The 25,358-nt window shown below is 49.9% G+C and overlaps 1 protein-coding gene across 2 annotated transcripts; it reads right to left on the reverse strand.

Moving 5' to 3' along the window:
* Positions 1-700: 700 nt before the first annotated feature.
* LOC102561691 (ribonuclease inhibitor) lies at positions 701-24,500 on the reverse strand. 2 transcript variants are annotated; one of them, XM_014604177.3, is made up of 12 exons: positions 24,394-24,500; positions 24,144-24,223; positions 21,231-21,367; positions 15,400-15,570; positions 13,748-13,918; positions 11,928-12,095; positions 10,438-10,608; positions 9,170-9,340; positions 7,931-8,101; positions 5,268-5,438; positions 3,741-3,911; positions 701-1,466 (listed from the first exon to the last, which is right to left on the reverse strand). In XM_014604177.3, exons 1-12 carry the CDS (start codon positions 24,491-24,493, stop codon positions 1,379-1,381), a joined length of 1,770 nt encoding a protein of 589 aa, XP_014459663.2. In that variant the 5' UTR covers positions 24,494-24,500; the 3' UTR covers positions 701-1,378. The 2 variants fall into 2 exon arrangements, with proteins under 2 accessions (XP_014459663.2, XP_059578513.1); XM_059722530.1 differs by lacking the exon at positions 7,931-8,101.
* Positions 24,501-25,358: the final 858 nt, after the last annotated feature.

A 25,358-nucleotide genomic window follows, 5' to 3' on the forward strand; every position in this document is an offset into this window, starting at 1 on the left:
ATTGCCCTCCCAGCAGATGTCAGGGTGATTGAAGTCCCCCATGAGAACCAGGGCTTTTGATTGGGAAACTTCTGCTAGCTGTTTGAAGAAAGCCTCATCCACCACTTCCTCCTGGTCTGGTCATCTGTAGCAAACCCCTACCATGACATCAGCCTTGTTGCTCTCCCCTCTCCCCTTAACCCAGAAACTTTCAACAGGCCTATCTCCAGTTTCATACCGGAGCACTGAGCAAATGTATGGCTCTTTTACATAAAGTGCAACTCCTCCTCCTCTTCTTTCATGCCTGTCCTTCCTGAACAGTTTATACCTGTCCATGACAGTGCTCCAGTTATGTGAGCTTCCAAGTCTCTGTTATTCCAATCAAGTCATAGCTCCATGACTGTGTAAGGACTTCCAGTTCTTCCTGCTTGTTTTCCAGGCTCTATGCATTTGTGTACAGGCACCTGAGGTAACTTGTTGATAAGGAAAAGGAAAGAGGTGTTAGGGGCACACTGCTTCTGAAGAGAACAACTGGATACACAGAAGAGGAAAAAAATACTGACTTCCTACCCCTGGGGCAGGGGGCTGGACTTGATGATCCTTCAGGGTCCCTTCCAGCCCGAATGTCTATAAAATCTATGAAATCTAAGAAGGCAAATAGCCTTTTTCTGTCCCTCCATTCCCAACTGAATGTGCAGGTGAAAAAATACTAAGAATCTCATTCTTTGCAAATAATTTTATTACGAGTAGAAAATGTTTATAAAGCTGTTCTCACCAGACCAAATAATTCAGAAAATATAGTCATTTCCAGTATTCTCAGAACTGCACATGAGCAAGTCTCCTTTTAAAGATTTCTTTCATGTGAAAGCAAGTGCCAGAATGAGAGTGCATCACTTGAAGTATGAGGGCTCTCACCGTGACCACTTTCCTCAAGGAGTATAGGCGTCTTCCTCAGAAGGCCTAGCACGATTCTGTTTTAGAGCATAGACTTCTTTTCCTTTGTTTCCAGATAGTCACAGAACCATCTATCTGGGGAAAACTACTTCTACTAAATGAGGTTGTTCTGCTCTTGAGGAGTCCAACAGTGAAAAGCCATTCTAGAAAGCCAGGCTAGCATATTAGCAATTATTGTTATAATTAAAATGTTGCAAGAGGGTAAAGATCATGTCCAGGCAATGCTATGGGAATGGAAATGCTGTGATGAAACTCTGAAGCTCCAGCAAGCCTCAGGCTTGATATGTCCAGGAATACACATGATGTTCCCCAGTTCTCTGGAGAGACAACTTGTTCCACAGAAATTCCATTTTTTTGCTAAAAGTATATTCTAGAGGTGATTCATCGGCTAGCTTTCAAGGAAAACAGTTCAGATGAAGGTGGCAGTTGGGCACCAAGAGTGGACTCAGAAAATTATCTTCAGTCCAGGCTTAGATTCCTCCAGGGCTCGCAGTTCAGCCTCCACTTCAGAACTCCAGTAGATGTCATATAACCTGACAAGACAAGAGAACAGGCTCAGCTGCTTCCAGATCACTTAAAAACTTCAGGAGAGCCTCTGGCACAGAACACACCTCTAATAAGATGCTATGTAATGAGGAACCCATTCATCCAGAAGGCATTGTGTGGGTCTATAAAATGTTGCCAGGCCTGAGAACCCTTAAACTGAAAGAGGTCTGCTACTCCAGGGGTCCCTCTTCAGGAAGACTAGTTCCTGCCTCTTGAGACAAAGTCACAAGTGGCCCTGCACATACACCTAGTTCTAGCACAGGGGAGTATTCAGACTTGATCAGAGTCAAGGCCCGAATCCCATTTCCTATTGCTTTACAAGTGCAAGAGAGTGCTCTACCCTGCTGTTCCACTTCTGAGTCGTCCCCAGGCAATCAGATACAGGCCACAATCTCAGCCACAGCAAGGGAATAGATTAAGGGCCTGTATGAACCAAGAAACAAGCAAGCTTTGCTTTCCTAGTCCAACTGGTCAGACTAGAGATGTCTGAGGATTTTAGAGTGGTAAATAAGGAGACACCCTGAGCTCAGCTTTGTAACTCAGTGGGCGTTCAACATGGAGAATGAACTGCTCTCCCTCCCGCTGAAGCAGTGGGACTTGCCTGCTCGTTCCTTCCGAGTTCACTAGCTACCATAATGCTGCCCAAGGAACAGAAATGGAAGACCATTACCAGGACTTTCCCTCTCAAAATTCAAACTCTGTCAACAACAGACTCATGCGAGTGCCTTTGAACTCAGCAATAGCCAAGAAGTTCCTGGAAGGTCTTTTCCTGGAGGACCATGTGATCAAATAGGCTTTCAGCAGAGGCCAGGCATTTGAGAACCACAGCTGTCAGTTATGAGGTGTAGGAACCACCGCCATGCCATTAGCCATTTGTAGCTGTGGCAGGGACAGGACCTTCAAACACCTCCCTTGGAGGTTTTCTCTTGTGACAGATCAGTGTGTGGTATAGTTCCTATATGGCAGTGGTTGTCAACCGGGGTATGTGTACCCCTAGGAGCACTTAAAAGGGTTATAGGGGGTATGCAGAACTCCACGTGCGTGTGCGCAGCTGCAGCGCAGCACACGGGTGGCCAGGAGCGCAGCCCGGCCATGTGGAGTGCATCCGGGTCAGGCTGGTAAGTCTGTTGTGGGAGAAGGAAGTGGAGCTGGGGCTGGGGCTGGGGCTGCCCAGCTGGGGTGAGGCACAGGACTGAGCTGCATGGGGTGGGGGTGGGGGGCAGCTCCTGCTGCTACAGGCACCCCGGGAGGACATGGAGGGCATGTGCCCCTGGATCTGCGTGTGGGGCAGGGTATGCTCAGGGTGGGTGGCAGTGGCACTGGGAGGGGGGCTGGGGAAGGGCTACCGCAAATTCTGGAGTGGGCTGCAGCCCCCCACCCCCCCATAGCTCCACTCTCGTAGGCCCCCACGGTGAGGGAGGGAGTGAGGCTGGGTGTGTGCAGTGGCAGGAGCCACCCCCCTCACGCCTCCCGGACTAGCCGCTCATGGCTCTGTCCCATACTCTGCCCCAGTTGGGCAGCACCTGCCCCAGCCCCACTCCCTCCCTCACCACAAGGACCTACAGGAGCAGGGCTACAGCGGGGGGGGCAGGGGGGGAGGGGGAGGAGGCAGGGGGGAGTGCTACAGCCACTCCAGAATTCTCCATAACCTCCCAACCCCCTTCCCAGTGCCAACAGCACCCGCCCCAAGTGCAACACGGCCCAGCCCCCTGCCAGGAAGAGCCCTGCGCTGCAGTCCCCAGCGGCAGCCTGTCTGCACCCCATGTGCAGATCCAGGGGCATACGCCCCCCATGTCCTCCCAGGGTGTGCAGAGGTTTAGGAGCCACCCCCACGCCCCCCAGAGGAGCCACTCGTGGCTCCATCCTGCGCCCCGGCCTGCCTCACCCTGCCCCGGTGGAGCAGAGCCTACCCCTGCACCACTCCCTCCCTCACTGTGGGGCCTCGATCTGCCCCCACCCTTAAGAACAAGAAAAAAATATAAAGGGATACATGAGCTGAAACTTCAAGACAGAAGGGGTACACTTGTTAAAACAAGCTGAATAACCCTGCTATAAGGGACTGTGTCATGGGTGTGGCCATATGCTCTAAACAAAGCAGGCATGGAGTATCATGGAAAAATCTTGGCCTTTGACAAGAAGTCAACGGTTCCCATTTGTTGGCATCTTCCCCAGAGGGGCCTATGCTTACTGCCCCAACTCCCTAGACAAGCCCCTTTTTTCCCTCCATTTTATCCAGAGAGGAAGCCAGGGTTGTTACCTACATTAGGTACTTCAGTTTGCAGTTGGGGCTTCTCACAGCTTCGCATAGCTTCCTTACACCTTCATTCTCCAGCCTGTTAAGATCCAGCCCCAGGTATCTAAGGCACTGCTTGGTCCTGATGACAGCAGCAAGACTGTCACAACAAGCAGCTGTGAGCTCGCTCTCCCCCAGCCTGCAGGGAAAGAAAGAAACAAGATAAAAGCTGTTTTGTAAGCACATACTCCATTGGTGATGTACACAAACCTCCTCTCTGTTTCCAGCCATGGGACACGCATACATGGTCCTTCTGGAGTATCTGACAAACGAAGCTTGGGGTAGACTTGTACAGCCTCAGCGAGGTGCTGCCCTCACCAATGTGGAAGCCCCAGGGGTAGAATGTAGTTATTCTTCACTAGCAGAGTTAGACCTATGTTTTTGGTAGTACTAATGCAATGTATAGTATAGCACAAGACTGACATTTCTGCAGTACCTTTTGTTATCACTTGGTTTATAAGCAGTATGACTTTTCCCCATGTAAATACTACACACACTGTGCAAAGACCCCTGCCCCAATCAAATCCAGTTAGCAGATCAGTCAGGTGTTCGTTGGAGGGAAGACAAGTTTGTGCTCTCACTGGACTGACCTATTTTAAGCTACTCTCTTCTTCCATTTCTCTAGGGGAGACAAGACTAAACATGTACAAGGCCTATCATTACTGGACTTTTAAAGGTGATAAGAAACAAACAAACACTATCCTGGAAAAAAAAGCTTATTCTGAACACCAGTACATCAGTCACCACAGGAACAGTTTAACCAAGTGTTGCATGCTCTAAGTTATCTAAGAGCATCAACCCGTGATTTCTTTTCCATCGAGTGGGTGAAAATCAAGACAACACCCAGTCAAGCATATAGCTTCATTTTCTTGTCTGTGAAAGGGCAAGTGATCCAAGTGGTCAGCACCTCCCTACCCCCACCCAAGTCCCAGAGGGTCAGGGCTGGCCTCAGCAGAAAGCTTTTCCCAGACTGCGGCTTCTAGGTCTCACCTCTGGCTTGTAGAACCAGCACTAAGGTGGGACAATGCACGATTTCATGGCTCTTGCCCATTCAGCCACATGTAGCTCATGCACCTGGAGCTATGGTGAGCAGCACCATGGTTTCTGCACTAGGAAATGGCGAGGAGATGGCTGCACAACTCTGCAAGACTGCAGAAGTGGTCTGGCTGCTTCCAGGCCAAAATGAAATTTGTGCTCATGAATGAGGCAACACTGACTTTTGGGCAGCCCAGAGCAGGCACTCAGTCCCACAGTACTGCTGATGCCCACTAATGTGGACTCACTATATATCCAGCCAGGGTTGGAACAACATGGGAATAGTGGAAGAGGCAGAGGCTAGGAAAAACCCCATTGCCCTCCTGATGCAAGTCAGGATTTTTACTATGGTAGGACACAGGAACTTGCCACATGGATCAGGCCCATAAGCTGTCCATCCCCATTCTCAGTTGGCCATGAGATGCCAGCCTGTTAGGAGGATGTTAAAGGAGCTACTTACCATATGGTCTCCAAATTGCAGTTAGTGTCCAGCAGTCCCTCACAGATCAGTTTTGCTCCTTCATCTTTTAGCCTGTTTGAGCCTATTTCCAAGTGTTTCAAGGACTGTTTTGTGCTGAGAACGGAGCGGAGGCTCTCACAACAGGCACTGGTGAGGCCACACTCTTTTAGCCTGCCATAGAGAGAAGAAACCAGAACTTCAGGAACTGAAAGAGGTCTCTTTCATGTCCACTGGCTTCACTCACATGTGTGTCCTCTCTCCTAATGTGAGTGCTTGGAGCTCTTTCATCCCAAAGAGCCTGCCTTCCTGGCAGCACATGGGCCTTTTATCCTCAGTGTCTGTGGCTCCCTGAGTAGCTGCACAATTGCCACCCTTGTTCGTCTTCGACATCCCCATGTCCAAAGTTCATGTATCCTGTGACATCACATTTTGGCTGTGCATGCACTCAGGCAAGGGCATATTCCTGGGCTTTTGATTAGTGAGCATCTCTCTTCACTAAAAGCTTTAATGTTCACTTTCAGGAAGACACCTCACACTTCCCAGAGGTTGGGGCGGGGGGGTGTAAACCTGGCTGCATGGGCAACAGAGTAACCAGTCTGCACTCTTGGCTTGAAGGGTCACAAAGGCATTTTGCTTGTGAACGCTCCCCCTAGAGGGAAGTTCACCTCTTTCTTTTGCATACAAGACACCAGAAAAGCTCAGGTTTTTCTGTACCTTGCCAGCACTAAGCTGTCAGAGAAAGGTTTATGCAACTGGGACTCAATATAGCTGGCTGGGACTGCAAAGCCACTGTAAATTGGCATGTAGGTTTAAGTCAAGGGCTTCAAAAGAGAAGCCCTGTGTGTTTACAGTCAGCAGAGAGACTTCCTTTATCCCTGGAGACAACTGCTGCCCCGGTAAAGGATATGACTTTTCCTCTCTCAAATACGAAGACATTCTGAGACACCTTCTTTAAAGGTCAGATAGTCAGGTTGCAGTGAAAAGTGGCAACAAAGGAGCATGGAGTCTAATACCAACCATGAACTATCAGATCATTAGATCAGGCCTTTCCAGGCCCTTGGCTTACGAGGTTGCACTGGTTTTGAAGAAAATGGCATTATATTTAATGGGAGGTCATTCTGGAGAGTGAGGCTCAGTCCCCTACCTCTCAACTGAAAGGTCATGGGTGGATTTTCAGGGTGTCTATGGGAGTCAGAAACATACATTCTGTGAAGCAAGTGAGGTCTTTGCACCTAAACTCCGTAAGTGACATAGAAAGCAAAAATGTGCCATTCTGTCTGTTCTGCCCAATGAAGTGGATCAGCTTTGCCAGGGCACATAGCTGATATGCTTCATTTGCCAACATCTGCTTATAGCAGGGGCAGGCAATTATTTTGGGCTGTGGGCCGCTTACCCAGTTTTGGCAAGCTGCCAAGGGCTGCATGAGTAGCCCCACCCCCTGGTCACCATCTTGGGACCAATGTCCCAATGTCTCGGGACCAATGTCCCAGGGCCAGCACCACTGGGGCCCAGAGCAGGGCTCAGGCTGGCAGGGGTCTATGGAGCTGGACTGGGCACCAGCAGGGAGAGGGGGGAGCTGGCCCAGCTCTATAGAGCCCCTGCTGGCCAGGATCCCTGTACTGCTGCCACCCTGCTCTGGGCCCTGCCTGTGCTGGCCCTGGGACACCGGTGTGGGACCCATGCACCCACTCACTCCCAGCGTCCCCCCAGCCCCCCGGTATAGGCGGGGGGCACTGCACAGCCCTGACCTCCTGCTCGCCAGTGGGGAACAAGCTGGTGCTGAGTGTGAGGAAAAGTGGCCCCTCGCCCACCCTGTGCCCAGTGCCCCACGCTGCAGCTGCTCGCAGTCCGTGTGGGGCTGCCTGTGCCCGCTCAGGACAGCAGCTGCAGCAGGGAGCGCCAGCCACGGGGAGGGGGAGAGAAAGTTTTTCCCTGCGCTCAGCTTTTCCCTGGGCCCCTTCCCTGCCTGGACCCCTCCCCACCCCCCCCACCCCCTTACCTGAGGTTCCGGCACGGGGCAGCCACATGGTCCCAGGCCAGAAGCCCCTACAGAGGCTTCTGGCTGAGGGGGTGGGGCCAGGCAGGCCCTGCTGTTGCAGGAGCACGCCAGGCTTCCCCTGGGTCCTATTGCCCCTGGTTCCTGTCATTTTTGACAGAAACCAAGGACAGATCAATATTGATTTTCTTCATTTTTTAGGGGCCCCGTGGGCCGAATACAACGGCCTCGCGGGCCATATTTTGCCCACCCCTGGCTTATAGCCACTCAAAGTCAGCATCGGTTGCCTGCAGGATCACCATGAAGCATCACCATGAAGCCTTACCATGTAAGGTACCACACAGTGCAAGATAACAAGGTCGAATGGTCATAAACTCCTTGACCGTTTCAGGCTGGACATAAGGAAGAACGTCTTTACTGTCCAAGCCCTCAAGTCCTGGAATAGCCTGCCACCAGAGTTGGTTCAAGCACCTACTCTGAATGCCTTCAAGAAAAATTTGGATGTTTATCTTGTCGGGATCCTATGACCCATGCTGACTTCCTGCCCCTGGGGCAGGGGGCTGGACTCGATGATCTTCCGAGGTCCCTTCCAGCCCTAATGTCTATGAAATCTATAAGTATCAAACCTACAACATCAGTGTCTGCACTGAAAGTCTACTGCACTTACGATAGAAACTGGAGTTTGCATTTTGGGTCCTTCAGTCCTTGGCACAGCATTTCCATTCCTGCATCTCCCAGCTCATTCAAAGTCAGGCTTATTCGTCTGAGGGACTCTTTTGTACCAATAACATTGGCAAGATCCTTACAAGCTACAGCTGTGAAATGACATTCCCATAACCTAGAGAGAACAAAAGAAATATTTGCCGGTGCCAGGCTTTTCCCAGTCAGGGACCAGAAAGGCCTATATCACCCAGACAGGTAGATCTTCAGAAAGAGCTTTTACTCTCAATTTCCTCACATTTCACTCTCTGTTTTATATGCATGTACACACACACAAAGGCACAGGAAATCACAGCTTTCCCCTCCTTCCCTCTTCCCCTTCCCTTAGAAGCTCTGACTTTATTTAAATACAGAAAGAAGGTGGCTCTGCAACTCATCTGAAAACTGATGAGAGCTGGCATGCCATCATCCCTCTTCAGCAGGATATGACCTCAGTGTGCTTCCTTGCCCCTTTAGTGCAGGGTTCCTCAGAAACCCCAGGGAAGAAGGGGCAGATTTGTTGTTTCTATTAGAAGCATCCCCTCTGCATAGCATCATAGAGAAGTAGGGCTGAAAGGGACCTCCAGAGTTCAACTAGTTCAACCCCCTACCTGAGGCAGGATCACCCCTACCTAAACTACCTATACAAATCTATTGTCTAACCTATTAGCAAAAACTACCTCAATTCTGATACAACACCAGACATAACAACCTAACCTGCTACAGGTAAAGCAGGGGGACCACAGCAGCCAATGCCCTGCTTTTGTTAGGGCTGTTAGCATACACTCAAGAGATTCCAGGAAGGGGGCCAGGCCCCAACTGCAGAGGAAGCCACAGTCCACACCAGTCTGATCATGGGGTAAAAATCCTTCCTGACCACAAATATGGTGATCAGCCAGATCCTGAGTGGAGGGGCATGACCTTCTAGCCAGGAGCTTCTGGGTTTAAGTCACAGCAGGAGCACTAGCATGTACCAGTCACAACACCCTGCCTTGGCTGCAGCCAACAGGGTTCTTCACATCTACCCCTGACCCCCATGAGAGAGATTTGTTGTTCCCATTAGAAGCATTCCCTCTTGATAACCATAAGGGATATGCTAGCTGAGGACTCTACAGACCAAGCAGGATCGGATCAGCCTTATGGTGGACACATGGCTTAGAAGCTACCACCTTCACCAAGATTTTAAGCTACCCTAGGCTTTACTTACCACAGCTTCTGTATATTGCATTTGGGATGTATCAGTCCCTTGCACAGCAGAATGAGGCCTACATCTCCAATATTGTTGTTATCCAAAGCCAAATCTAGCAGAGAAGGATTTGTACTGAGAACAGTGGCCAGGTCCCCACAGCTATCAGCTGTCATGCCACAGGTATCCAGACTGTAAGAAAGAGAAGAATCAATGTTCAGTAGGAGGCGTACCCTAAGTTGGAATCATTGGGGGCACCTCTGCAAGCAGGGGAACCCTTAGTCCCCCTGTTTGCAGAGACATGTCCCAAGCGATGTCCTTCAAGAGTAGGCCCCGGATGCTCAGAGGAGCATCAGGGACCCAGCACTGCAGGACAATAGGCAATGTCCGTTTTGCCCACTGAAGTGGATCAGCTTTGCTGGGACATCTCAGCACAGCTGATTTGCTTCAATTGCAAACATCTGTTGACAGCTCCTAAAAGTCAGCACCGGTTCCCTGCAGGATCACCATGAAGTAGGGCCTTATTATACAGGTAGCATGTAGTGGTGAGCAGGGGGTTGGACTAGACTTCCTGAGGTCCTTTCTGGCCCCAATTTTCTATGATTCTAAGTATCAAACCTACAATTTCAGTGACTGAGCTGAAAGCCTGCTGCAACAGAGACTGGAGTTTGCATTTGGGGTCCTTTAGTCCTTCACACAGCAATTCTACTCCCTCATTTCCCAGCTCATCTAAAATAAGGCTCATCTGTATACAGGACTCTTTTGTACCAATGATATTGGCAAGATACTTACAACCTGCAGCTGTGAGATCACAATTCCTATAACCTGGAGAGCACAATAGGAAGATTGGCTGGTGCCAGAGTTCTCCCAGCCAGGGTCCAGAGAGACCTATGTCACCCAGACAGGTAGATCTTTGGAAAGAGCCTTTACTCTTGGTTTCCTTGTATTTCTCTCCCCATCTTACATGCACATGTGCACAAACAAAGGCACAGATATGGCTTGTAAACAAAGGAAATCATAGCTTTCCCCGCCTTCCCTCTTCCCCTTCCCTTAGAAGCTCTGATTTTATTTAAAATGTAAAAAAAAGCTGTCTATGCAAGACACCTGAAAACTGATGAGGGCTGGCATACCATCATCCCTCTATCTGGTCACTGATCTCAGTGTGCTGCCTTGCCCCATCAGTGCAGGGATCCTCACACAAACCCCAGGATCAGATCAGCCTTATGGTGGATATGGTTTAGAAGCCACCACGTTCAACAAGATTTTAAGCTATCCCAGGCTTCACTTACCACAATTTCTGTATATTGCAGTTGGGATACACCAGTCCCTTGCACAGCAGAGTGAAGCCTGCATCTCCAATATTGTTTTTACCCACAGCCAGATCTAACAGAAGAGGCTTTGTACTGAGAACCGTGGCCAGGTCCCCACAGCTGTCAGCTGTTATGTCACAGTTCTCCAGACTGTAAGGAACAGAAGAATCAATGTTCAGCAGGAGTTTCCCCAGCATTCAGTGTAGACAAAACATCATCAACAGAACAAGATAATCAGGAACAGCCAGCATTGATTCTCCAAGAGAAAGTCATGCCTGACCAACTTGATTTCTATCCAAGAAGCGGTAACAGGCTCTGTGGAAGGTGGTGGAGAGAACTGGATGTGAGATACCTCAGTTTTAACAAGGCTTTTGGAAATGCAGGGCTAAGGAAATACAGGCTTAAGTACTCCAAGGTGGATAACATAACTGGTTGGATCATTGCTCACCAGCAAGTCAGTGGCTCAATATTTCGTTGGGAGGAGGTATCGAGTGGGGTTCCCCAGGAATCTGTCCTGGGCCCAGTATTGTTTAATATATCTTCATTAATGATTTGAACAACGGGACTGATGGCATGCTTAGCAATTTGTGGATGATCCCAAGATGGGTGGAGTTGCAGACACTCTGGAGCAGTGGTTCTCAACCTTTTTGTGCTTGAAGCACCTTCCCTGAAGTTGGGATACCCCTCCCTATCATGTGAATTGGGTAGCACCCAATTTCAAAGACTAATTTCTATATTACAGTGCTTATCTCCTTACAGAGGGGCTGAACAGTAGGGGTAGGAGATCATTTGGGCAGGGACAAACCTGAGCCTGGCTTATCTGATTATCTCCTCACATTATGTGGCAGTTTTCAAAGAATCTGTTAGTACCCTAGCATGCCCTAACACCCTGCTTGAGAATCACTGCTCAAGAGGGTAGCACTAGGATCCAGAATGACATGGACAGACTGGAAAAAAAAGTCTCAAATCAACCTAGTGAAATTCAAAAAGGACAAGTACAGAGTCCTGCGCTTGGGATGGAATAACTGTATGTGCAAATACAGATGGAGTACTGATTGGCTAGGCTTCAGTACTGCAAAGAAGTGTCTGGGGTTTCAGTGTACCATAAGCTTAATGAGCCAACAGTATGCTGGATTGTATTAACAGGAGTGTCTCTTGAAAATCAAGGGAAGCATATTCTTCTGCTCTTTGGCATAGGTGAGACCTAAACTGGAGCACTGTGTCCCGTTTGGAGCCCCACACTTTAAGAAGGATGTGGACAGACTGGAGAAAAAAAAGGAAGAATCCAGCACACAGCAATAAAAAGATTGGAGAGGCCTGGGAAACATGATATATGAGGAAACAAATTTGTGCTTGCAAAGCTACTCTGAGTGTCTGCAGTACTTCTGGCACTAAGGATGTGTGTGTAGTTTTTTTTCCCCATGGAAGGGAAAGATCTGTTACAGTAGGGAAGACCAGCAGTTACTTACTGTAGTAACTGCAAGTTAGAGTTTGGATCCATCAATCCCTGGCATAGCTGTTTTATTGCTGCATCTCCCAGTTTATTGTTACTTATGTCCAGTTTCTTCAGGGTGGCCTTGCTCAGAATGGATGTAAGCATCTCAGCATTATCCCCTCTGAGCTCACAAGACCTCATCCTGCAAAAAGAAAAGCAGGTTTTCTCCACACTGACCTTGCAATGTGTAAATCTTGTCTGGCCAGGAACAGAGAGCACTATTTGACCTTCACTCTGCGATATGCAAACCGGCTAATATATAGATCAAAATACTCATGAATATATTCCATAGCAACACCCCCCAACTCCTCAGCCATTGACTTTATATGGTAATTTTGGTGTATTTCCCGGGGGGGGGGAGGGGGGGGGGTCTCCTCAGAGGTTGGTTTGAGGCATTCACAACAGTAGTTATTTGCTCTCTAGTATATATGGCTGCTTACAGATATGGGGGAACATGCCCAGAAGAGAAATGGCATCAGTTTGATGTGGCTTGCCCTGTGCCTGTATAGCTCATGTGTTCCTGCAGGGCTTTTTGGCACATTTAACTAATAGCTGATTCAATCAGCTAATAGATAAAAGTGCCAAAAAGCCCATTTGAACTGCATGAGTTATATAGACCGGGTCAAACTGACATAATTCCTTTTCTGGTAAAGTGCTGGGATTTTATCCCACATGTCTGTCAGCATCATTTGAAAACATTCACAAGATTGCACACTGGTTTGCTTAGGCGCTCTGTATATTTCTGCAGTTGCAAGAAAACATTCTGCCACCACTCACCAAGCCCTTCTGAAGGGAATGTACTTCTCCTGTTTGATATCTTCAAACTAAAAGCAGGACAGAGCCACACCCACAAAGAGATCAGTCCTTGTGGCAATGGTCTGCACTATCTATTATTGACCACCACTTGTTTGTTTGTTTATATCTTTTCCTTCTAAGCGCCAAATCAATTCCAGATTCAATTGGACAAAAGCCCAGTAGTCAAGCTCCAAATTCAACTGAGCAGAGCTCCATCACTCAATTCTGTGTGGCTCTACCACTGGCCAAGTCTCCCCTCTCCCACACCCATAGGTGTGGGGCTTTGGGTACACCCCAAATCCATGGCAGGCATCCTATGTGCAAGCCCAGGCTGGGGGACCTTGGAGTTCAGATGCCCCTTTTAGTCTTGCTTGCTTCTAGCAAAAGGCTGAGGTCAACAGTCTGTTTCTTGCCCTTATCACCTCCTGCAATTTCCGGTGTTTGGTCATGATTGCTGGGGCCTCATTGCAGTCAGTGTTTTTTCCGGAAACATCCTAGGACCTTGTAGAACCACGGCTGCTCCATGGTCCGTGGTCTCCAATTGGGCAGCATGTACACCCACCAGTATCACAGCAGATGCTCTGCGTTGTACCTTACGAAGCAGGCTGTTTTGGACTCTGGTGCATTTGCCAGTTTGCAGATCAGGTTGTGTACTTGGCCCAGAGGAACAACAGGACATCTGGCATTGCTTGGACCCCAGTCTATTCTGCAGTGTACAGGGTTTTCCTCGCTGCCTTCTCCCATCTGGAGCCCCAGAAGATACATACAGCCCTTTGGATTCTATGGGCTATCTGCTTCAAGCAGGGGGAAGATGAGCGCAATGTAGCAGAAACACTGGTAGCGACACTGCCCTTGTGAGTGCCACGCACCTGCCCATGGGAGGCCAGCCTGCTGCTAATCCCAGCACTGCAGTAGAGACCCACAGCTGTCACTGGGAATCAGCAAACAAAATGCACCTGCCGGAAAGGCATGGGAGGAGAGCAGCAGTTCGTTACTTACACGAGACTCTGTGCCTTGCAGTTGGCATCTAGCAACCCTTGGCAGAGCACTTTTCCTCCTGAGGTGTCTAGCTTGTTCCTGCTTAGGTGCAGGTCTGTCAGAGATGGTTTTGCGCTGAGAACAGAGCGGAGACTCTCACAGCAGGCACCTGTTAGGTTGCAGTTTTCCAGCCTGAAAGAAGAAACCAGGGTAAGAAGGCGGCATGCCAATAATTCATACCATTTCCCAAGGGCAGAGTCACCACAGGTTTGGTACAACACCACAGTACCAACAACAGGGAAATATGCCCAGGCTGCCAGATATATTATCAACACAAAGACTGTGTACCAGGTTAAATGCCATGGCAGGATGATAGCTGGTAAATCTGGGCCTGTTCAAGATATTTTATCAGCTGATTTTATAGCTGCAGTATGAAAACCCTGTGTTCCTTTACCAGCAGCTCCTTATGCAATGCCCAAGAACCTCTTCCACCAATAGCATGAAGAATGACATAGTTGCCATCTAATAATGCAGAAGTTTTTGTTCACTAGCACTTGCTAGTGTAAGAAGCCATTTTCAGATGGAGATCTCCTTTGTGTGTTCTCTTCCCTTGATGCCTTGGAACAAAGGTCCAGGGAATGCCTTGTGGGCAATATGGTGCCTGCAACCACAGGAAAGTAACAGCTGAAACAAGGGCTGACAGGGAGGGAAACATACTGTATTTTCTCACATACAACACATACCTTTTTTCTAAAAAACATGTGGAGCACACATTAGATTTGAGAAAATATGGTAACAGCCTTTTCTGTCACTTCAGCTGGGCAAAAGCCCAAGTAAATTATACATATGATCCACAGGGAGCAGAACAATGAGTGCTCCCTACACCTTTTGCTACTAAGTCATGACAAGGAACAATCTTGGTTTATTTGTTTTTGAAAGGGAGAATGTAGGAAAAGGTGCCTTTCTTATTCTGGGACATGTTTGATGAGAGAAAATATGGCATACTGCTGACCACGGTATGTTCCACGCTTAACACTTGCCACCATCTGTGGCTGTTTTCTGGCAGGAATGTCATTTACATGCCAGACTCTAGGGGCAGCAGCTGCAGCTTTCCAGAGCCAGTAAAAAAACTAGACTTGGTTGGACTTGCTGGAGTCTAAGACAACAGAACAGACTCACAACTAAGTGCGTAGCTATTAAAGTTCTCTGAAGTGTGCAGAAGACAGGATTTGCAAGGTGTCAACAACATTACAAGCAGCTGTAGCTGAATGGTGCTGTTCACTGTCCCACGTCTTGCTTGAGCTGATCTGGCCACATAGTCTAATCACACACAGCTGGGGGGTCAGCTCTTACCCTTAAATGGGTCTTTGTAAGGACCAGCACAGTCCAGGGACCAGATGTTGTCGCCATTAGTCAGTGACCATTTGAAGTTAACAGTGAATGAAATCAACTTCATGTCACTGGATGTGGTGACAACTAGGGAAGGACTCCTGGGGTTTCCCCCAAAAGGTTGACAGAGAACAGTGTGCTGGGGCACACAGGCAGAGTCCACTCAGTTCAGTGGAGCTGCAATGCTCTACCTGAGCAGAGATGAGGTTTCACCCCCACCCTCACAAAGTCTTGATGAAGACGGAGACAGGAGCTCTGGTGCAGAGCAGGCAGAGGTACCTTACCATAGCAACTCCAAGTTACAGCTTGGTGTCAGAAGTCCTTTACACAGTACTTCCACACCCTCATCCTTGAGCTCATTATGATCCAACTTCAGCTCTTTCAGGGACTGGTTTGTACTGAGGACAGAGCACAGATCTTCACAATGACTCCTGGAGAGCTTGCAGTAATCCAGCCTGTGGGAGAGAGATGTCAGTAAACCCTGTCACCTGTTCTTATCCAGCCAATGCAAAAAAAAACCCCCAAAGTCTATTTCTGTTCTCTACTGAGGAAGTTTTATGCCTTAGTCCAGTTCCTGGAGGGACTTGCTACCAAGAGCCAGGCAGCACCTTATGCATATCTACAGCCCAGAGCACAAACCAGAATACCTGCCTTGGCAAGGGTGCTTCTAGAACAGGGGTGGGCAAAGTATGGCCCACGGGCTAGATCAGACCCACAGGAGACTCCATTTGTCAGCAGCCCCTACCTACGTTGCTGTGGCTGGTTTCCATGGAAACCCCAGGAGTGATGGGCCGTGATAGAGCGGGGCCAGGGTTTCCATGAAGACCGTCCCCAAAAGCACTGGCAGGGCATGTGGCTTGACAGGGAGCTGCTCCAGGGGCTGGGACCTTGCAGCGGTGACAGTGCAGTCCAGAGCCAGGGCAGAGCTGAGATCTACTGTTCATTCCCTGGGCAGGGGCACGCAGGTAATGGATCATAGCTCTGACCCGGCTCCGGACCACACTGTCACCGCTGCAAGGTCCCAACCCTGGCCCCTGAGCAGTCTGGGAAACGGAGTCCAGCCACCAGCCGGATCCGCCTTTTTGCCCACCCCAGTTCTAGGACAACCGAGACTCCACCCGCATTGCGGCTGTCCCAGAGGCAGTTTGCCTAGGACTCCACTGTCCTGCTTTGAAGAAGGAGCATGACCCCAAACCCCTCCAGCCAACAGGGAAACACAAGTAATCTTTAGCTACACTTCCCTTTCATGTCTCCTGTTACTGGACAAACTCAGTAGCTGGAGTCTGTTTCTGGATTGGCCACCAAGAGCTCCGAGAACAACATACAGCCTGTTAGACTCATCTACAGGAACTGACCAGATCTGTGCCTTATTGGGTTTCTTGGCCTGAAGAGGCTGTGAGGAAAGCTGCTCTGACAAATACCAAAGGCTGGGAGCAAACAATCAGTCACTACAGGGCAAAGTCCTGTTAGAATGGGACAAGTTTTTTGTATGCCCAAAGGCATACCTGGAAGGAAGACCTGGAGAGGAGGCACCAGCTGGACCCCCACTTTCCCAGACTCAAGGGCTCCTCAGCATACTTGTGGGTTCAGGAAAAATGCAGCAGGAAGGAGGGCCCAAATTGGGCCCCATTTCATTCTTAACCTCCACTAAAACCCTTCCTGCTTGAACTGCTTCTGCAGCTGCTCCTGTCTCCTGCAGGACACCAGTCTCCTGCTGGTATTAAACTGAGCACTGGCACGTGGCCCTGATTCTCTAGAGATTGCCCGGGGAGGATGCAGACAATCTGAACCAGTCCATATAGCTTAGCTACGTATGGCCCATGCAATCCTTCTTACCCAACTCCTGACCTGCAGCAAGGTCAGCTGCAACATGCCTGCTTGCCCTCCTCATGGCTGTCAACCCCCTCCACAGCAGCCTGCTGCTCATTCTGCTCAACCTGAGATGGTTGAGCCAGGTACGTGGACCCACAGCAGAGGGACCAGCAGCAGCAGTGTGGAACCAGCTCTTTCCAGCAGCCTCAACCTGCCCCATAGTACACACTCTGGTTCACCTGCTCAAGACACAGATCAGATCCAACAGAAGACTGCTAGAGTAGCAAGGGTTAAAATGGATAGCATACAAGCTTTCCTTATGTTCAAGTGCTTGTCAGATTACAAAGTTCACACTTGCCCGGCCTGAATTTCTGCCCTCTATTCCCAGAAAATACAGCTATGACTGAAGACGTTGCCATGTGATGGACAGAAAGAAAACAGACCCCTTCCCTATGCTTCATAAGGAACTTACAGGAAGAAAGAAAGAATAGGAGTGGTGGTTAGAATATTCTGCATAGCCACTGTCAGCTGGGGCATCACTAGCTTGTTAGAGTGGCCCCAAAACCCAGGAACTACATCTGTTCCCTATACGTACCAAACTGAGACCAGGAAAGGAGAAAGTTTCTCTGGATAAAGGAGCAGGTTACCACCCCCAGCATACTCTTCTTGAATTTCCAACCAGAATAAACAAAATCCTTCTAACCCTCCAGAAGTTCCTAAGTCAGACCTGCACACAAAGCCTGTCCTGCAGGAAGGCTGCAGCTGAGTCTTGTTACATGCTGTCTTTCAGCAATATTTTTCCTTCTCCCTTTCAAAAACACTTCAGCTTCATTTCTCTAGAAGGGACTAAACCAGTGCTTTTCAACCGGTGTAGTGTGACACATCAGTGTGCCACAAAGAGCCCCCTGGTGTGCCGCAAGAATTTTGGAATAACGAGAAGAAAGTTCTCCAGCCGCCTAGTGCTAACCAATAAGCCGTGTCGATGAGATATTCACAAAAGACTCACATGTGTTGGCTGTGGGGGAGAGAGAACCAGCGGAGCAGAAAGACTGGCTGACCTGCTCCACCGGGCTTTAAACAGCCCGCTGGGGGACGGGGGGACTACCGCCACTGCTGGCCCGCTAAGCAATCCTTGCAAAGCCAGCAGATCACAGCACTCAAGGGAGCCCACCCCGGCCCCAGCCCTGGTAAAATCTGTGGGCAAGGAAGGAGCCCCCCAGGGGGCACTTGCCTGCCTGTACACAAATGCCAGGAGCTTAGGGAATAAGCAGGAGGAGCTCATCCTCCTGCTCAGTGCAAACAATTACGATGTCATAGGGATAACGGAGACCTGGTGGGACTCCACCCATGACTGGACCACAGGGATAGATGGCTATACCCTGTACAGGAGGGATCGTGTAGAGAAAAGGGGCGGGGGTGTAGCTCTCTATGTTAAGGAAAGCTACGCGTCCCTGCAAGCCGATATTGGCGACCAGGGTGGACGGCTGGAGACCCTCTGGGTTAAAATCCGTGGGGAACACGGCACAGGGGACACAATGGTGGGAGTCTATTACAGACCTCCCACCCAAAGTCCTGATCTTGACCAGGAGTTTGCCCAGGAACTGGCTGAGGCGGCATGCTCCAGGACCATGGTTGTCATGGGTGACTTCAATTACCCAGACATCTCGTGGGAGGATCGCTCACAAAATCTGAGCGGTCACAGAGCTTCCTCTCGTGCGTGGATGACCTCTACCTGACTCAAGAAGTCTATGGGCCAACGAGAGGCAAAGCGCTGCTCGACCTGGTGCTGGCTACTGGGGATGACCTAGTCGGCGACCTAGTGATGGATGGGAAGCTGGGTGACAGCGACCACGAGCTGATCACCGTCACCATCCGCTGAAAAGCTGGCAAGTCAGTCAGCAACACGGAAGTCCTTGACTTCAGGAAAGCCGACTTTGACAAGCTCAGGAGGCTTGTCAGTGAGGCCCTAAGGGACTGTGACCACAGGGAGAGGGGAGTTCAAGAAGAGTGGTTGCTCCTCAAGGGAGCAATCCTCAATGCACAAACTAAGTCTATTCCATCTCGGAGGAAAGGCAGCAAGAGGGCACAGCAGCCCCCTTGGCTCTCCAGGGACCTAGCAGACCTCCTGAGGCTAAAAAGAAAGGCCTACAAAGGATGGAGGATGGGAGTCACCGCCAAGGAGGATTATTCTGCACTGGTCCGGTCCTGTAGGGAGCAGACCAGGAAAGCCAAGGCTGCAACGGAACTCCAGCTAGCTTTGAGCATCAAGGACAATAAAAAGTCCTTTTTCAGATATGTGGGGAGCCGGAGGAAAAGCAGGGGCAACGTTGGACCCCTGCTGAACCAGATGGGGCAACTGACAACTGACGCCCAGGAAAAAGCCAACCTATTAAATAGGTACTTTGCGTCGGTCTTTCATCAGCCCCATGGGACGCTCATGCCCGCTACTGGGCCGGGAAGTCTGGGTGAGAGTGATCCCCTGCCCTCCATTAATGCTGACTTCGTGAAGGAACATCTTGAGAAGCTGGATACCTTCAAGTCAGCCGGCCCTGACAATCTTCACCCCAGGGTACTCAAGGAGCTGGCGAGCATCATAGCCCAGCCTCTAGCACGGTTCTTTGAACACTCTTGGCGCTCTGGTGTAGTGCCCGAAGACTGGAAGAAGGCCAATGTGGTGCCTATCTTCAAGAAAGGGAGGAAAGTGGATCCGGCTAACTATAGGCCCATCACCCTGACTTCTATCCCGGGGAAGATCTTAGAAAAGTTTATTAAAGAGGCCATCCTTAATGGACTGGCTGACGCCAACATCTTAAGGGATAGCCAGCATGGGTTTGTTGCGGGTAGGTCTTGCTTGACCAATCTCATTTCCTTCTACGACCAGGTGACCTATCACCTGGACAAGGGAGATGAGATTGATGTCATATATCTTGACTTCAAAAAAGCCTTCGATCTGGTGTCCCATGATCGTCTCTTGGAGAAACTGGCCAATTGTCGCCTTGGGTCCTCCACGATCCACTGGCTGAAAAATTGGCTCCGGGGTCGGACCCAGAGGGTAGTAATTGATGGAAGTCACTCATCGTGGTGTCCTGTGACCAGTGGGGTCCCCCAAGGCTCTGTCCTTGGACCCATACTGTTCAACATCTTCATTAATGATGTGGACACTGGAGTCAGAAGCGGACTGGCCAAGTTCGCCGATGACACCAAACTTTGGGACAAAGCATCCACACCAGAAGACAGGCGGGTGATCCAGGCTGACCTGGACAGGCTTAGCAAGTGGGCAGATGAGAATCTGATGGTGTTCAACGCCGATAAATGCAAGGTTCTCCACCTTGGGAAAAAAACCCGCAGCATCCTTATAGGCTCAGCAGTGCTATGTTGGCTAGCACTATGCAAGAAAGAGACTTGGGGGGTCATCATTGACCACAAGATGAACATGAGCCTGCAATGCGATGCTGCGGCTAGTAAAGCGACCAAAACGCTGGCTTGCATCCATAGATGCTTCTCAAGCAAATCCCGGGACGTCATTCTCCCCCTGTACTCGGCCTTAGTGAGGCCGCAGCTGGAGTACTGCGTCCAGTTTTGGGCTCCACAATTCAAAAAGGATGTGGAGAAGCTTGAGAGAGTCCAGAGAAGAGCCACGCGCATGATCAGAGGTCAGGGAAGCAGACCCTACGATGACAGGCTGAGCGCCCTGGGGCTCTTTAGCCTGGAAAAGCGCAGGCTCAGGGGTGATCTGATGGCCACCTACAAGTTTATCAGGGGTGACCACTAGTATCTGGGGGAAAGTTTGTTCACCAAAGCGCCCCAAGGGATGATGAGGTCGAATGGTCACAAACTACTACAAGATCGTTTCAGGCTGGACGTAAGGAAGAATTTCTTTAGTGTCCGAGCCCCCAAGGTCTGGAACAGCCTGCCACCGGAGGTTGTTCAAGAGCCTTCATTGAACACCTTCAAGATGAAACTGGATGCTTATCTTGCTGGGATCCTATGACCCCAGCTGACTTCCTGCCCTTTGGGCAGGGGACTGGACTCGATGATCTTCCGAGGTCCCTTCCAGCCCTAATGTCTATGAAATCTATGAAATCTATGAAACTTCACGTGTGTTGTTGTGGGGGCTACACAGTTAGCAATCCTCTGAACAGCTGTGCCGTGGAATTTTGCTGCAGCATTGAGCTACAATGAGCTCATAAGTATGGGGATGGGGAATGCTTTAACAGGTGTGCCACAGAAAATGTTTATTAATGTAAACATGCCCTGGGCTGGAGAAGGTTGGGAAACTGGACTAGACAATACCAGGCACTACCTGATGGCTTTGCAGTCTTTCATGGAAGAAACAAGCTCGGTCCATCTGGACCCACTCAACTCCTGGCACTCGATGTCGATGTCCATTTTGAATGGTGATGTGGGACCTGAAGACTTAAGGAGGGGCCAGATTTCTCTCTGTGGAAAACCAGAACAAACAAAACGTTACTCTCCAGGCCCTCCAGTCCTGCTCATTCTGCTGCATGTATGAACCCTTAAGCATCAGGATTATTCAATTCACTGTTTTAACGAGGCCTTGGTTGAACAGTTACATTCAATAAAGGGTCATCAGGACTGGAAGTGTCCCTTTAAATAGAACCATAATCAGACTCCCACTAATTAACCTGGCGGCAGTTGTGGCATTTGGGCCAGTCCTGAGCTGCCATCAAAGGCAATGATGTACTTGTCAGACACTATATGGCCTTTCCCCAACTTCTACTTCTCAAAATCTCTCCCTGTACTTATGGAACGCAGCCACGGTGCTTCAGAGGGGAGGCATTTGAACGATTTGTATCAATCAGGATTTGGTAACATGGACAGAGCAGACACATGAATGGCCGTGTGCCTCTGGGAAAAGTTCTCAACAATTTTTGTATTTGGCCTTTGAGAAATCAGGCCCAGATGGTTGATTTGAGCTACAAGTACCAGAAACAGAAGGTTGTATTTTACAGTCCAAATACAATCCCAAATCAGGATTTATGTCTAATACAGGAGTATCACAGGTCACAGTGTTACCATAGCAAGTGCACACATTGTGTGAAAATAGATGTAAATATGCCAAGGCATCTAGTTATGCCCTAGGATATAAATCTTACCATTCCTCAGCTTACAAGTGCCAAGTACCCAGTGTAGGGGAGTAGAGAAATATCACGTGAGTGAAAGCACTACTGTCATAGCTATTTGGGAGCATGTTAGACTTAGTTAAGACAGTTGCCATTGGCTATACAGGAAGCAGAAGAGAATCTAACTCACAAAGGGCTCCTATACACGTGCATTGAGGCTGCTGGAGTGTGGTAATTACAGTGCTCCAGCAAACTGCTGCGTCCCATGTATCAGCATGTCCGTGTTGAAAAATGGTGGCAGTGGCACTTTAAAGCTCATTGATCAAGCTTTAGTTAAAGCACCCCCACCGCCATTTTTCAGTGTGGGAATGCTGATACACATGATGCTCTGGGTGCTTTAATTAAAGCAGCTCTCAGAGTTGCCTTTAATTAAAGTGGGCCCCACCCCACCTCCTGGAACATATGTATAAACATCCAAAAGCCATGTCCAGACTAGGAAAGCCTTTTGTTAAAAGGCAAAAAGACAGTAATCAACCATGATCTGAAAAAGACAATTCTCCTGTATCTCCACATGCAAAAGCTGTACCTTTGAGACAGAATTACCAGGTTTTTGGTTCTTTACAGGGACCATTAAATAGATAGCAATGAACTAGCAGGATTCTGAAGTCAGGCTAACTACTCACAGTCCAGCTAGAGTTTTTAAGGAGCACCTCCCAAAGGGTAATTTAGTGCTCTCCTCTCCCCCGCTTTTAGCAGGTAACGGTTCTAAGGCCACAGCCACAAGGATTTCTATGGCACAGCTAATTAAGAAACAAACCAAGTGAGACCTCAGAAGGGGCAGTCCCAGCGGGGTCACAGCATTTGCCAGAATTGACAATGAAGAGCAACCGTCTCATCCCTCCCTGGAAAACATAGATGTTGAACCCAACTTCCAGAGGTCCCGAGCAACTATAGCTCCCCTGATTTCAGCTGGGGAGGAGGTGCCCAGTCCCTCCAAAAGCCACACCCTAGAGATCATTGACCCTATTTCCCAGGGTCTGCTGCCCCCCCCCCCCAGCCTGTTTCTTGTCATTCTCAGTATGTTGGCTCCCACAGGGGAGACTAGAGCTGAAATGAGAGGTGCAAAATCAGAGGCCATTCTTTGCTGTTAATAGGCAGGGAATTACCTCTGTTTGTTTTCTCTGCCTCTCCTTGATTAGGCTGAGGGCCAGAGGGGAAGGTCTAGTAGTGTAAGCCTCACCCCTGAAATGCCCAAGTGACTAAGCAGCCATGTCTCCTCAAGGGTGTTAAAGGCACTGCAGGCAGATGGAGCAATTAGGTCTTCAAGCATTGCTCTGCCTGCTCTCCCAAGATCTTCCTGTACCGCTCCCCAGATAAAGCCACTGTGCTTTTACCTCTCCTTAGAGAGGGTCAAGGCAACTGCTGGAACATCTGAAGCAATCTCCTGGCCTTGTGACTGCTGTGCCTTAGCCCTGCCAAGTCACCAGCTCAGGCTTTCCCCACCTTCAGTGACCTTCCCCATCACACCCCCACTTTACCTGCCTTTCCCTTTGAACTCTGTCACTCTACCTTTGTGGTCCCAGGCTTGGTGGTTTAATGAGCTCCAGGCTGGATGTTTCTGACCAGCTCTCCCTGCACTGCTTGCAGCAGATGGATGCAAGATACCAGGCACTGCCTGAGCCATGGGGACAGGCCCCACCCCAGACTGCTTTGGGCGGCGTCACGAACTGGGGCTCCATCTCCTTCTCCCCTTGTCACCCTTTCCCTGGCTGCCCTTTCCTGCGTCTGATCTGTCGCAGCATTTCTCCTCTGCTCCTTCTCCATCTGTGTTTGCGCCAGAGCAAAAGGAAACAACTCCCAAATGCCACAGTGAGAAATGGCATGAGCGCAACTGGATTTCAGCCTGCTACACACAGGGCCTGTCTGCATGCGCACAAATGTGCCTTTCCTAATGTGCATTACATTTAATACTAAGAATAAAAGTCGTGAGGCACTAAATTGGCTGTGCTAATGCCCAGTAGCACATTGGCGCACTTTGTGTGATGCCACATGCACAGCAGACTACTTTACTGTGCATGTGAGGCTTTAATGGGCACTCAAATAGTCTACTGCGTATTCAAGCCCACACGTACAGAAAGGGAAAGGTCAGCCTCCACTCTCCACAGCTGCAGGACTTCGCGGGTGCTCAGGCCTAACAGGGCCCTGGCTGGGCCTGAAATAAGAGGAAAACCAAAATCAGAATGCAGTCCCAGCCCAGCAGCGACTCCGAGGAAAACCCCGGGGCGATGCCAGGGCAGGGGCTGCCCCCAGACGCAACGAGGACAGCGAGCCCGGGATAGCGCCCCGCTGCAGCCCCACCGAGCTCGGCCCCGCGCTCCGCACCCGCCTGCCGCGGCCGGATCACACCTGCCCCCGCACCGGGGGCTCGGACCCGCTCCCTGCTCCCCGCCCGTGGGACGCAGCCAGAGGAAGTGATTTGCATGGCTCCGCCCCCTGTGGGCGGGGCCTCGGCAAGGAACATGATGCAACGCACTTGGCCTCGCGCGGAGCTGCCGGGGGGGGGGGGTCTTAAAGGAGCAGGCGCAGAGCGGTCCCGGGCTATCGCAGCTCAGGACGAGGCGCCGGCGGGGACCGGGCTGTAGCAGGGCAGAGCCGGTGCGCGGTGCAGATGTATTTATTCATAGATACCCATGTATGACAGCACCTCCGACAGCACCAGCTTCTCCTGTGACCACTCTGGCTCGCTGGAGAGTCCAAAACACTTATACAGTTACACCCTTCGTACTCCACGCACCTGTCACAGCCACAATGACCTGGGTCCCTTCCCTTCCTCTTCCCCTTCCCGTTCCCCAGGCCTTTCGCTCATCCTTGGATTCCACCTCATCCTCCTTGCTCTCTTCAGCCGGCTTGCCTCTGGAGTCTGGGCCAGCCCCTTCTCTTCCATAAGCTGTAGCATTGCCACGCGTACGATATATTTGTACAATAATTTCAACCCTCGTAAGATGTACACCAGATAATACTAAAAGTGTTCAAAGTGTACTATAACTTGAGGCAGCTCATTGATGCAGCATATACAAAACCCAAGTCACGCTCCGGTAGTCTTAACCGACTTTCAGGTTGGCCGTCAGTGCTTTCTTAGACGGCTTGCCTCGAAATACAGAAATGCTTCAGCCTGGATGACCCAGTTCTCACTCGCGCTGAATTGGAATTTGACAGGGACAAAAGAGGGAGCGAGTAATATTTCCCATTTACAGGCAGGCCTCGACTTAACATTCTGAGTTACAAGGTTTCACACTTACGTTTATAAACTGACACCCTAGTTCAACTTTATGACGTCAGTTTTGACA

This window comes from Alligator mississippiensis, chromosome 2 (genome assembly GCF_030867095.1).
Source record: "Alligator mississippiensis isolate rAllMis1 chromosome 2, rAllMis1, whole genome shotgun sequence".
Classification (NCBI taxonomy): domain Eukaryota; kingdom Metazoa; phylum Chordata; order Crocodylia; family Alligatoridae; genus Alligator; species Alligator mississippiensis.